The sequence below is a fragment of the Caretta caretta genome, chromosome 4 (assembly GCF_965140235.1).
Source record: "Caretta caretta isolate rCarCar2 chromosome 4, rCarCar1.hap1, whole genome shotgun sequence".
In the NCBI taxonomy this organism is placed as follows: domain Eukaryota; kingdom Metazoa; phylum Chordata; order Testudines; family Cheloniidae; genus Caretta; species Caretta caretta.
In genome coordinates, this window is record NC_134209.1 from 46,869,791 (window position 1) to 46,884,335 (window position 14,545).

Here is a 14,545-nt window from a genome sequence, read left to right on the forward strand (position 1 = left end):
TTCTTAGGAGATTGTGGCACTCATGCTTTTCATTGCACTTGTGATATTGCAAAAAGCCTGGAATGACACCCATGCTGTCCTGTCTTTACAGAATTGTTGTCAGTTAATTTGCTTTCCTTATCACCCTAAGACTGACAGGAAATGCAAAAACACTTCATGTCCTTCAGGGACTGATCAAAAGACTTTTGAAGTCAGTGGGATTCCTTCCATTGCTTCAGTGGGCCTTGGTTCGGACACTAAATACCTGATATGATGGAACACAGCACTTTCCCATTGCTTCTCTGAGTCAGCAATGATAAATAGACAGTGCTAAAAACTAGGTTTAAAATCCTGATATCTATTTAATTGTAGCTACCTGAGAGCACAAAGTTCCTTCTTACCTGTGTGGTAAAACTTTCCTGAAAATCCAAGGTTGAAGGTAAAATTTGCAACCTGAGTGCGCAGTAAATTTTGAGTCTCTAGTAATGCCTGAAATAAATAAGAAATTAACATGCATTTAGAAAAATAAATATAAAATTTAGGAATGCTTCATATTAAAATTTGTGTCCACTGATGAGACATAAAATTAAGGTCTTCTTTAAATATGTTCTGTGGTTTGTTGTTGGGATCATTCTTTTTTTCTTTAGTATATTAGTGAATACATTTGGGAATTTAAGAAGGTGAGGGACCAACATCACTGGCAAGAGTACCTAGCTTTGTAATTTAGAGTAACAGAAACAAGCTTTGTAATTTAGAGTAACAGAAACAGGGCAAGATCCTACATTGACTTATACATGTTTTGATGTTTGCAATATTGGAACTCAGGTCTCTAAACATAACAATATACTAACCAACTGAATCACCATGAATGCTAAGTTTATATGTAAAACTTGAATAATGAAATTTGCTAAAACTCAAAATACAATAAAGGTATTGCTTGCCAGCCTGGGCATTAAAGGCTTTTGGTTTCACTTACCTGTAAAAACTTTAAAATTGATGCTTGTAGGCCAAATTTAGCCATGGTATAGCCCAGTGAAGTCAGTAGGGAGTTGTGTCCATTTACCTCATGGCTATGGTTTTTATTATGTTCTTCTTTATTTTTTCTAATAAAATTTTATGCTCCTAAAATGTGCAAGTCTGATTGCACTGGAGACAGAATAGCTTCTGCCATCTACCCCTACTGCCTCATCAGTGTGTCTCAGGTCAATTCTGTGTACAACATCTGTAGAAGTAAAAGAGAAGTCTCTGTGCACTTTTAGCCTTTGACCTCACTGATGAGACTGCCAAGCAGTGATGCTTCCAATGGTAGTTTTTACTACATGAATGTCTCTCCACTTGGGACTCACCAAACATTTAACATCGGTCATACTACAGATACCAGCTGCATAATGCTTTCATGTCTCTATTAGCCTGGCCAGTTTTGAATTGATGAAGAGCTCTAATTATCAGCAATCTTTTGAGTCCCTATCATGTTGCTCTTAAGAAATAGTCAAAAGATATATTAACAAAGTTCATCGTAGTCAGATATTTATATTCTTCCACTGTTCAAAGAAAGAGGCAGGCAGTAGCCTACAGGTATTTAAACTCCAGCTAATACCTCTTTTCATGGCATGGACATCTGGTCACTAATCATTAAATTCATCAGTTACAGGAAAATGCTTTGCCCAGTTGTCTCGGTGTTTGAAAGCTAAAAAGCATTTCTGACCACCGACTAGCTATGAAACATATATGAAATTAACATGTATCTTAGCAGCTGAAGTCTGTGCTTACGATAATAGACAACTAACTAAATGTACGTGATTTGGGATGTACATTGGGCTTCCACACAACTTAAAAGACAGTCAGCAAGTTTTTATTTTCCTTTATTTTTAAAAGTAAATATATACAGAGTTTTAAGGTAGAGGTAACAAGAAGTTTAAGAACCGTTATCCAAGGAAATAAATTAGTAAGGGGCAATAACAAGTGAAATCTAACTACAGTAAACTGTGTGCCTTAGCACTGAATATTAAGAGATCAGTATTGCCTCCAGCCTATCTAGTTATACATTTATTAACTAGATTATTTCCTTTTTGTGACCATCATAGTACATCAGTGCTTGATCCACACATTGTAATAGGACACATTATGTTTTATGAGACCAAATACAAAGGGAATTGTGATACAAATATAACAATTATGTTCCAGTATACTACAATTATAAAATGAAGATGGTCAGCACCAGAAATACTCATTGGGTCAGAGCTTCAGTGGCTGAAAATTGTTGTAGCTCTATTTAAGTCAACGGAGCTATGCAGAATGCCACCAGTTTAGAATCTGGGCCATTATTTTTAGAAACAGTTTTCCAATATATGCAGTGCTTCTTGCAATTCGGACTGGTGCACTGAGCAAAATCAATGTGGTTTGTCTTTGTGGATGAAAGATGCTGAAGTATTATCAGTTAAAACATGGTATACCAAGGTATCTTATTTTTTCCTTTCCAAACCCCCTTGCAATGTTATTTTGTAAGATCTTATTTCGTAAGATCACAAAAAGAAGAAGAAACATTCCATCCAGGTAAGGTCTCATTAAAAGAGCAGAACAAGGATTAAGTTGTAAATCCTATAAACTACGATCATGTGATTTTTTTTCAGTCTAAAGGGTAAATCTGTCACTCCGTGTTTTTTGCTGGGCACCAAAGACCTTTTTTTTTTTTTGTCATTTCAGTATAAAGCATGTCACAGATATTCATTTATCTGCAAATTAATTTAATTTTTTATTGTCTCATTGTATGTTAACATTAAAGAGACACCTATTCAGATAGGTGAATCCTTACATTTGACCAAACGTTGTATTGTTTGTAGGTATGGGGAATGTCTTACACAGATCTCAGTATCTATCTAGAAAATAAACAAAAAAAAAGATCAATCCTGCCTTGAGAATAATTGAACCCTTTCCCTATTTTTAATAATTACTTTTTCAATCAAGATTCTCATTGACTCCAGCTGGCTTCAGCAATAATTTTGCTAGGTAAATAATAAACTTTGTTGTGCTTTGTAGACTCAGTCCATAATAATAGGGAGTACAGATCTGCACCACAGCTGGAGAGCAGCAGGTGGCATTCAGAATGCCTCCTGGGTGCACACAGCCTGCTGCATGCCTGCTCTTTTAAGGAATTAAACTTTTTCCACCTGCATAGGGTTGCCAACTTTCTAATTGGACAAAACTGAACACCCTTGCTCCCCTCCTGCCCCTTTTCCAAGGCCCTGCCCCCCACTCACTCCATCCCCCCTCCCTCTGCCACTTGCTGTCCCCCACCCTCAATCACTTGCTCATTTTTACCGGGCTGGGACAGGGGGTTGGAGTAGAGGAGGGGGTGAGGGCTGTGGCCTGGGTGCAGGCTCTGGGGTGGGGCCAGAAATGAGAGGTTCAGGATGTGGGAGGGGGCTCTGGGTTGGGGCAGGAGTGTGGGTTCTGGATAAGGCCTGGGATGAGGGGTTTGAGGTGCAGGATAGGGCTCCGGGCTGGGGAATGGAGCCAAGGAGTTCGGAGTGTGGGAGGGGGCTCTGGTATGAGGCAGGGGGTTGGGGTGCGGAAGGGAGTGAGGGCTTCAGGCAGCACTTCCTTTTGGGGACTCCCCTGATGCAGCGACATGTCCCTCGGCTCCTAGGCATCAGGGAGGCCAGGCGGCTCCTCATGCAGGCACCATCCATGTAGCTCCTGTTGTCTGTGGTTCCCGGACAATGGGAGCTACAGAGCTGGCGCTCAGGGTGGGGGCAACATGCAGAGCCCCCGTGGCTGTCCCTCTACGGAGCTAGAGGGACATGTCACTGCTTCCGGGAGCTGCACGGAGCCAGATAGGGAGCACCAACTGGAGTTTTAATGGCCTGGTCAGCACAGTCGAAAACTGGACACCTGGCAACCCTATGCCTGCAAGGAACCATGGTCCACTATTCCCTGCTCCCTTTATAGCACTGTGTGACTCAGCAGATCAGGAATGGTGCAGTCCCTACATCTCTTGAGAGCAAGGATTGGTCCTTATGCAGGCTTTACAAGAGGGGTAGGCTTCTTATGCCCTCCTCACCCACTGCACAGCCACATAAAGACCATGCAGAATTTGGCCCGGAGGAAGGACAGCAGGAGTTTAAACAATGGGAATTTTACCTGATTCAGAACCAAACCTGGAGTCCTACACAGGACCCTCATTGTAGATCCTCCTCTGAGCAAGATAATTCTCCCCCAAACCCTGCTGCTTTGAACTCAGTCATTCTCCACAAGATTATCTATCCATATGAAATCAGGCTGCCTTACTCCCACCTCTACTCTCAGCAGTGTCCCACTGATTTCTGGCTTTCTTCTCAGAGGAGGCATTCCCACCATCAGAGGCTAGAGAAACCTCCCCCTCCTCTGTGGACAAGCTCATCAGGTTCCTGATCTCCCTCACTCAACTTCAAAATCAGCACCTCACTTCTTATATCTGTCATCAGCATTGAGTTCACTATTCACATGTTATGTATATTCCTTTGCAAACACTTATTTCCCCACTGCTCAGCTGAACACTTCTTCACTTTCCAACAATGTCTGTGAAGCCCCCTCTCCCCAACATCAGTCATTTACATCTGCTTCCTCAATATGCATCCCCTCTATCACCTTCTCTTCTTTACTCCACTCAGGTTCAGCATCTTGTGCTGTCCTTTGCCTTTACTCTGCTCGGCCCCAGCAGATTAGCAGAGAGCCCATATGTAGTAGGACTGTAAGGCTGTGCCCACAACTTCTACACATGTAGAAGTCCACGCTCAGAAAAAACTGGTCAACTCCTATGGTGCTTAGGTGACTACTCTTCTGTCTTGGGGGCTAGATCCAAAATAAATTTAGATACTTAACAGCCACTTGATGCACCTAAATCCAAAATTTAGATCCTGCTCTGCTGCCACTTAAACCTGTAGGTGCCCAAATTTCTTCCAGAAAGCCAGGACCCTAGCTCACCCCTAGGCCCTGGGGGGATTCTCAGGCAGGTATTCCCCCACCTAGCTTGCCTGAGGGGTTCAATCCCACAGATGTTCTCAAAGCATGCCTAACTCACATAGAACACAGTGCCACATCACCCTCCCCCCACAAGTCATTAGAGCATTCACCTATGATGTGGGAGACATGGGTTCAAATCCCCACACTACCTGATTTGAAACAGAGACTTGAAATGAGGAATCTGACCTCAGTAACATAACTACTAGATCAGAGGTAGGCAAACTACATCCTGTGAGCCACACCCAGCCCCTGAGCTCCCGGCTGCGGAGGCTAGCCCCCAGCCCCTCCCCCGCAGTCATGTGGGGAATGCTCTGGCCTGCCAGGCAGCGCGGCTTGCGCCTGCCCACCTCCCAGGCTTTCTAATAAGCCAGTCCTGCTGCTCTGAGCGGCATGGTAAAGGGCTGGGGAGGTTGGATAAAGGGCAGGGAATCTTGGGGGGCAGTCAGGGGACAGGGAGTGGTTAGATAGGGGGTGGGGTGGGGTGGGGTGCGGTGACGGAGGGGTCCAGAGCGGTGGTCAGGGGACAGGGAGCAGGGTGTGGTTAGATGGGGTGGAGGTTCGGGGGGGGGGCAGTCAGGGTATGGGGAAGAGGGGGCACTGGATTGGAATGGGAGTCCTGGGGGGCCTGTCAGGGGGCAGGGTTTGGATAGGGGTTGGGACAGTCAGGGGATAGGGGGAGGAGGGGTCCCACATGGGGGCAATCAGGGGACAAGGAGTAGGGCGGTTGGATGAGTTGGGGGCTCTGAGGGGGGCAGTCAGGGGGCGGAAAGTGGGAGGGAGCAGGGGCCAGGCTGTTTGGGGAGGCACAGCCTTCCCTACCTGGCCCTCCATACTGTTTCGCAACCCCGATGCAGCCCTCAGGCCAAAATGTTTGCCCACGTCAGGGTTCCCTCCCACTCTGAACTCTAGGGTACAGATGTGGGGACCCTCATGAAAGACCCCCTAAGCTTATTTCTACCAGCTTAGGTTTAAAACTTCCCCAAGGCACAAATCCTTTCTTGTCCTTGGATAAGTACTGCTGCCACCAGCAAGTGAGTTAGACAAAGATTCAGGAAAAGGACCACTTGGAGCTCCTGTTTCCCCAAAATATTCTCCCAAGCCCCTTCACCCCCTTTCCTGGGGAGGCTTGAGAATAATCTGCCAACCAGATAGGTAAACAAGGTGAGCACAGACCAGACCCTTGGGTTTTCAGGACACTAAAACCCAATTAGATTCTTAAAAAACAGAACTGTATTATAAAGAAGAAAAGGTAAAAGAAGCACATCTGTAAAATCAGGATGGAAGGTAATTTTACAGGGTAATAAGACTTAAAGCACAGAAGATTCCCCCCTAGGCAAAACTTCAAAGTTACAAAAAACAGGGATACATCTCCCTCTTAACAAAGGGAAAATTCACAAGCTAAAACAAAAGATAATCTAACACATTCCTTGCTATTACTTACTATTTCTGTAATATCATATGTATCATTTCAGTAGGAGCTGGATTACTTGCTTGGTCTCTCTTTGTCTCAGAGAGCACACACACACAGCACAAAAACAAAGCCTTCTCCCCCACCCCAGATTTGAAAGTATCTTCTTTCCCCATTTGTCCTTCTGGTCAGGTGCCAACAAGGTTAATTGAACTGAGTAACCCCTCACAGGTAAGGGGATTCTGTACCTCTGGCCAAGAGGGATTTTATATTACTGCATACATAAAGGTTGTTACCCTTCCCTTTATATTTATGAGCCCACCCCTGTACTAGATAGATTGCTCTTAATCTCTCCTGTTCAAGATGTTCCAGTTTGTATATAATTCTTAAATGGTCATCAGCAGTGGAACTAGAACCTGGGTCTCCTAGATGAGTGCCTTAACTTCTAGACTGTAAAAGTCACTTGCATGCTCTCTCTAGCCTAATGAATATATAAATATTTTATTCAAAGTGGAACAACTGCAATAGGAGAGACTGAGGGAAATCCACCCCTTGATACTCTAATGGTTAGGGCACTAATGGTTAGGGCACTCCCTTGGAAGAAGCGAAACATAAGTTTAAGTCCCTAGTGAAAATCAGGAAGAGTTAGGATTGGAACCTCTATATCCTAGTTAAGAGCTTTAACCACTGGGACACTAGGCGGGGCCACATATCTCATTGTTCTTGTGAGACAGGGCATTGTTCTTGTGAGTTAGGTATTGCAATGCAGAGGCTAAATCCCCTTTGTGGGTCTAGTCATAGATCGATGGTGGTATCTTTGGCCAGAGTATTTATGTGCCTCTTCATTTTTGCTTATTATGTTACCTTAAAAAAAATCCATGTTAGTTCTGAGTAAGGATTGCTGAATGGGGCTATTAGCATAGAATAACTATTTAGATATAGTGACCCACTTAAAAAAACCTGCAGATTCTATGGTAGATTCTAAGGCAGTAATTGAACTAATGTCATTTTTTTCTGAAGTAAATTAAGTGAATCTAATAAAATAATAACTTTCCAAGGAAAGACCCACAAAGCATAATTAAGTTTGGTGAAATGTGCATGACCTCATGCCGGGCTAAGCGCATTTTTTAAAAAAATAATCAAAGTGTTTCTTTTAAATAGGGCACTTAAATTAAGTGGAATCTTTGAAGAATTTTGGGTTTCATTTTAGTACTTGATTGTCAGTAAGTCTACTTCTCTCTATGACATCCATAAGATAAATCTTTTTTCTTTATATTGCATTTATACTCAGCAGTATTTTACATTAATCTATGTAATTACTTTTTGTATGTTTGAGTTGCTTTGTCTTTATTTTTCATAATTGGTGCATCTATTAAGCAGGAATGATATTTTCCCATAGTGTCTTTGTTAATTACAACTGTATCTTTCATTTGCATAATAAACTTTTTGGGGAAATTTTTGCAGTAACATTTCATGGCTAATAGGAAGCAATTTGCTTTCCTTTATTAAGTACATTAAAACTTCATGCCCTAGACATCATTGACTGTAAACATTTGATACTGCTCAAATTTAATGCACCAAGACATTTTGCTCTGCCATATTAGCTTTTATTTATGTGCTATGTTCTGGATTGTTAGCTGCTAATGAGACTTCAGCTCTTTTTGTTCTAAGCCCTGAACACGAACCTCATTTTAATGAGTTCATTATTTGCTGTCTTCTGAATGGAAGGCAACACATTTTCCTTTTAATTAAAGGTCAAAACACCTCTGGCTAAGAAAAGTGAAGAGGTTAGCAAATCCTTAGAGAAACTGAAGGAATGGCTTTTTCTGATATCTACTCCAAGGACAGACAGATCAGATTGGGGTGGGAGGTGTTTCTCTGGAGACCAAAGTTCTAACTTTAAGCTAAGTGATAACAACATTAAAACACAGTCTCCCTAATCATTGTAAAAAACACCCCCCCCCCCCAAAAAAAAAACAAACTTCCCAAAGTCAGCCAAAGTAATTAAAGAGGCTTTACTCAGAACCCAGATGTCTGCATGGATCAATGCCACTGCTAAAGTATGATCTGCTGTTTGAATGAGGAATGATTTATACATTGCTGAGGACAGGTGCCAGATTAATTGAGCTGCAAAAACCAGTCTCATATTTCTTATCAGTGAAAGTGAGTTGCCATCAATATTTTTGGTGCTGCTTCTAATGAGGCAGAGAACTGTATGGTGTGGTTCGTGAACGTTTTCTTTTTATGAACATTCTATGCATATTCATGTGAAATTAAATGGCAACTTTAGGCAGAATAAGTAATAATACAGGTATTCATTTGTATAACACTTTGTGTTTAAAATGATGTACAATGATTAGCTATTTAGGGCAAGATTTGCTACCCTAACTCATGTTAAGTAGGATCTTAATTCACAAGACATTCCACTGGAAACATAAGACTACTTATGAGTAAGGTACTCCTCCTAAGTAAGGGGATCACAATGTGGTCCTTAATTGGTTAACAGAGAAAGAGAGGTAACAGAGGACTGGCTGAGGAAAGTATGGCCTTCTTAACACATTTGTGAAAGGCTCACCCTTTGGTGACAGGATCACAGTCAACCACTGCTGGGTCCCTACTCTGGGAACAAGACAAAGGTTTTTCTTAATCTGTCTCTTTCTTCACATGAGGCAGCACCTGCAGCAGGCTAACCCTGCAACAAGCAAGTCACTGGCAACAAATCAAAACAAAAGCTCAGCATCAGGCCTACCTTCCCCTAGGGAGGCTCTGGCTGGTAGTAGTCTCTCAAGCAGCTCCTGAGCCCAGGCAGGCTTCTCTCCTGGAGTGAGAGCTGGATGTCTTCTCTCCCCCCCGCAAACCCCCTAGTAAGCTGGGCTGTTCCCTTTTAACCCCTTCCTCCAAGCCTGTCACCTATTGAGTTTGGGGGGGTAGGAGGGAGGGGGGCAGGGCCCACCTGACACCTAGTGCAGGTGTAGCAGGGTCAGACTGAGCTCACAGCTGTGATGCTGGGAGTACCTTTGAAGAAGAGTTCTGTGTGGCTTGAAAGCTTGTCTCTCTCAACAACAGAAGTTGGTCCAATAAAAGATATTACCTCACTCACCATGTCTCTTTGAGCTCACAGCAGCTTGTTAACCTTTTCCTGGCCAAAGTGGGATTTGTATGCCACATCACAACAATACCAAAAGATATGGGGGGAAAGAAGGTATTTCTGCCCTCCGAACTATCTCTGATTTGCTACTACCATCCTACAATTTCCACATCATCATCCTAGAAAATGGCCCTTACTTGGAAAAGTGTTCCAATATATGACAAATAAGGGCTAAGTGGCTAAAGATGTGGTACCTTTCATGGCCATATCATGATTTAAAGGTGATATGACAGAGTGTTGCAAACATACAGTAGCCTTCCCAATGCTCAGTGTCATAATTCATGGTGGAGGAGATCCTTGTACAGACTAGCAATTCTATTACCAGTTTCTCTTCCTTTTACATATCTTATCACCCCACATTCACCATCTATTAAATCATGCCTTGTACTTTGTACTTCCATATGTACTTCCCGTTTTCTTATGCCTCCCTTGTTCTCACTTGCTACCAATATTCTTCCAAAAAAGCTCTCACCTAGTTAGAAGGGTGGTTCTTTAACATCTGCCATTAATGCTTTGCAGTAATATACCACAGAGGTTCCCAAGCTGTGGTCCATGGAATGCTTGCTAGAGGTCTGTGGAATGCTGACTGTCATATAGTGCTGTTTCTCCTCATCCTTAGTAGCCGCTAATTTGCAGAAGAAAGCTAAAAATACAGTAAATTATTTCCCACTGTTTCTTTTCCATGTAAGCAACTTTTGTAGTTGTTACAGGGATGAGCATTGAACATGAAAGGGTGGTCTGTAAGGACAGGAGGTGAATCCTAGTTCCATCCCTCTCTGGTCTATGCAATGGAAAAGCCCAACAACTCCTGATATAGCTCTTTTAATCTTCAAAGCAACGTTAGTTCTCATATCTCTGAAGTACTTAACCAAGTATCAGACTCACAGACAGGAAAATTAAGCAGAGAAATTAAATGGTCTAACACTACAGAAAGAGTCAGTATTTACAGTCCTATGTTTGGACCACTAGGCCTGCTCGCTTTCTTAAAAAGAAGGACAATCCATTCTATTTTAGCTGTAAAGGTCCTCGCAAAAACAGACAAGGGGTTAGATCCTGACCCCACTGAAGTCAGTGGGAGTTTTATCATTTATTTCAATGGGCCCATTTGAGAAAGACAACATGAATGTAATACAATGCTTCATTCCCTCCTGCTGGCAGGAATACTTGGTTCAGCCTATTACCATTTTGATCATAAAATATCCCCTACAGTATTGTCTACCAGATGGACATGGATCAGTTTGGCCAGAAAATTTAAATTCCATCCCTTCTCGCACATGATGCTGTACTTTGGGACAACCTGTTGTTGAAAATTGACAAGAAACCATTAAGGTGGAGAGAGTGCCTCCATAGACAGAAATTTGGCTCATCAACATGGCTGACCTGGCAGCTAAAGATCGTGGTAATGCTTCAGAAAGGTGGACCTCAGACAAATTAGAAAAGATTTTGTCTGGCTTTTTAGAAATCTTTGATTAATTCCTAGCAGAGGAAAACTGAGATGTCACTCTCCTTTTCCCCCTCTGCCCTCTCCACCCCCTCCTCGATTCATTCCTTTCCTTTTCCTTTCTTCACATTTCTTTGCTTTTTGTTCTTTTGTCATTTTCTAATCTCCCCTTATTTTGGTTAAAAAAATTAAATACAATATAAATAAAAAGAAACTTTTTGACACCATCATGTATGGATTGGCTTGGAGCCAATATCATATTATTGAGTTATGAGCCAGATTTTTAAAGGTATTTAGGCATCTGTAGATAGGTGCCTAGTGGGATTTTCAAAAGTGCTTAAATAGTTAGGTGCCTATATGGCATTGAAATCAATCAGCATCTTTAATCTCCTCTATATCTTTGAAAATTTGGCCCTTTGCAACAATTGCACAATTGGAAAACCCACCCTATATCCTAGAATCAACAAGATTTTGTCTTTTTCCATAAAACTGAGTTTGAATGCACATCATCTGTTTTTATTCTCATGTTTATGCCAAAACAGTCATTGATGATTTAATATCTCTTATTATATAATGACATAAGTAATTTTCCAAGAATACAATGCAGTGAAGTAAAACTCTTCCATACAAGCAGCTGTTGCGAAGAATAATAAAACAGATGAGTCACAATAAAAAAATGGTGATCACCAAAAATCATGGCAGGAAAGAAGGGTGACATTATTCCGGGGTGGAGGTAGGAGGAGGAGGAAATTGAGCACTGGGGCAACTCCGATTGTTCTCTAGGCAAATGACCAGAAGGCATTTCATGACTAGGAAGGCAGGCCAAATTTTACACTGATTTATAGACTTATGCAGTAGATCATTATGTTCTTTAATATCATGAACACCCAAGGAATCTTGCAAATATAGAGGAAATGATATCTAAGGCAATGGAAAAGTATTTTAAGACCCACCACTGGAAATACATCAGTAAACATATTGAAATATGGAATTAATGAAGTTGCTTGGATGCAACTTGGGTCAGAATGTGTCTTTATGTACACCCAGGGAACACTGAAGTAACATTAGCTGTTATCAAAGGCAAAAATGGACTATCTTAAGGATGACACTACGTGAGTATGATGTGAACTGTGTACAGTATGTGCAAAACTTAATATAAAATAACAAATAATTTTAAGTGTAATATAATGAAAGCCTCTAAGACTTATGAGAAGTGTCAGGATTTTATATTCTAAGGTAAGCAACCTAGATACTTATGCTGATGATCTGTCTACAGGATATTAAATAGGTTCCTGCCTGCATCATGATCTTCAACAATTCCAATAATGTCTACTCTCCTCTATTTATCATTCCACTTGTCTCCTTCTTGTACTTGTGCTTTTATTCCCATTCTTTGTGCTACTCCTAACTCTTGGAAATCCTCTTTTGAGAGCACTAAGTTCCTCATTCTTTTCCTTTGAGTCTCCTCTGGGGGAACATGGATCAACATTCTCATCGTGCTCCCTGTCAATACCCGGTCTGGTCCGGGGAATCTAATAATCCAACCAGCGGACCAGATTCAGTGATGTAAATCCTGGTCTTGTGCCACCTGAGGCACATTGTGCCTATGCTAAGAAATCCCGCTCTCTAAACCTAGCTATTTTAATCAGCTTTCTGCTGCTGGTTTCTATTTGAGTGTCACCTCCTCTTTTTCTTCAGTCTAATTTAAATTATCAACCAACTGCACACCACAACTTCAAATCTACCAAGACAGAACTGATAAACTTCAAGCCTCACTTTGCCCTTCATTACAGGGTGCACTTCCTATAAAGCTGCATCGGTGTAAATGAGGACAGGATTCACCCCTCATACTCAATTATATAACATCAGTAATTCTCTTTATTTGTTGTGACCCTTTCCATTCCCTCTTTATTCCTTCTTTCATCTGTTGTCATTACAGCTTGTTTTTGTCTAGTTTTAGGATATCTTCTTCTGAGGTGATGTACACTCTCAACTCCCACTTTATGTTCTGGCTCTACACTTCCATTTAAATCAATGGGAACTGAGGATAATTTGCATCTCAAAATGCACAGTGCCTTGCAGTACTGGGCCCTTTGGACCTGTTCTAAAGTCAATGGAAGTTTGTCCACTGATGTCAAAGGACCAGGTTCCTAGATTTTAATCTGGGATTGTATCTTTTCTATTTTTATTATTACTTTAAGATGCTATGATAATCTACAGTGCCATATAAATAATGCATAATTAATTTTAAGGATTCTGATGATACCAAACATAGACAGCCTGTTCGCAGGTCTATATTTTATTATATATATTGACTCCAAGCTTGACTATCTACTTCAGTCTGCTCAGCATTGTCCTTACTGTGAGGTCCAACAGGAATGTCCATTTACCATACGAATAAAGGAGTAATATTTTGTCCTCATGTGTAATAAATGTATTACAAATAGAAGAATTTATTTTTCTTGAGTGGAATCTCCAGTTTAGAACTACTTGTGCTGCTATTTTGTAACTCCTAGACTCAGAAAATTGTCAGAAGTCTAACTGCACATAATTCAGTAGACAGGAGTGCGGCCGTTCCAGGAAAGGTTTGACCATTTTCAACAGAGTGGGATGAATGAGGTAATATGGCTCCAAATGCATCAACTACTCATGAGTTATTGACTAATAGTATTGCTATACAGTTCTGAACATGGAATTTCATTAAGTTGTTGATACTATGATAGTGATAATGCATCTTAAACAATTGCATGACCTGGTGCAAAACTTAACCACCTAGTCAACAAGGATGGTAAACAGCGGCTATTTTTCTCAGTGAAGAAGCAGTCTCTCTCAATTAGCATGAACACTGGAATTCAGATTTAACCACCCAGTCTGATTAAGCTTGTCGTAAGCTTTAGTAACTAGAGGCTCAAATCCAAGCAGAGCTACAATATGATTAACAAGGAGACATATACTGACAATAAACAATTGTTAGGTGAAAAATATAGAGAGGAAAATATGCTGTTTTTATTTCAACAGGAAGCTAATTCAAAGGTTCAAGTCAGTTCAATCTCTCTCTCTCTCTTTGCTTTCATTATAAGTCACCCAAGAAGATCTTACAAGGTTAAAGTAGACTTCACAGCCTGGACCCAAACTGAGTAGTCAATGGGCCTGTCCCTTATTCCACCACAGCAGAGATAAAGCTAACATTCAGTGAACTGCAAGTAAGCAACAACTGTCTGTAGTAAAATGTTGTAATGTGTGTAAGAAATCTACAGGCTAGTTTTCAAACTACTGGCCCTCAATATAAAGGAGATTGCTAATTTAAAGTGATTTGAAAAATACTAATACAGATCCAAGTTCTGTTGAATATACATTTACACCAGTCAAAGTAAGCTGAATTCAATAAAATTGGACAGGTAAAACAGAGCAGAATCTGGCCCACGGCATTTATTTTCTAGTTAAGCATGAGTATCCCACATTGACACTAACGGGAGTTACAGCAAACCTCTGGGGTGGATAAACCCTTAAGGCATTAATCTTGCTACAGAACAGGGTCATTTGCACTGCAATGACCTCAAACAGCTGT

At 41.2% G+C, this 14,545-nt stretch overlaps 1 protein-coding gene across 2 annotated transcripts in view; it reads right to left on the reverse strand.

Moving 5' to 3' along the window:
* Window positions 1–14,545, reverse strand: part of NDST4 (N-deacetylase and N-sulfotransferase 4) — a 174,611-nt gene that overhangs the window by 109,168 nt on the left and 50,898 nt on the right. For both annotated transcript variants that reach the window (XR_007356276.2, XM_048847159.2), the window contains exon 4: window positions 381–468. Coding sequence is in view for 1 of the 2 variants with exons in the window: in XM_048847159.2 (XP_048703116.2) it covers window positions 381–468 (88 nt within the window). In the remaining variant the exon portion in view is untranslated. The remainder of the gene's footprint in view (window positions 1–380; window positions 469–14,545) is intronic.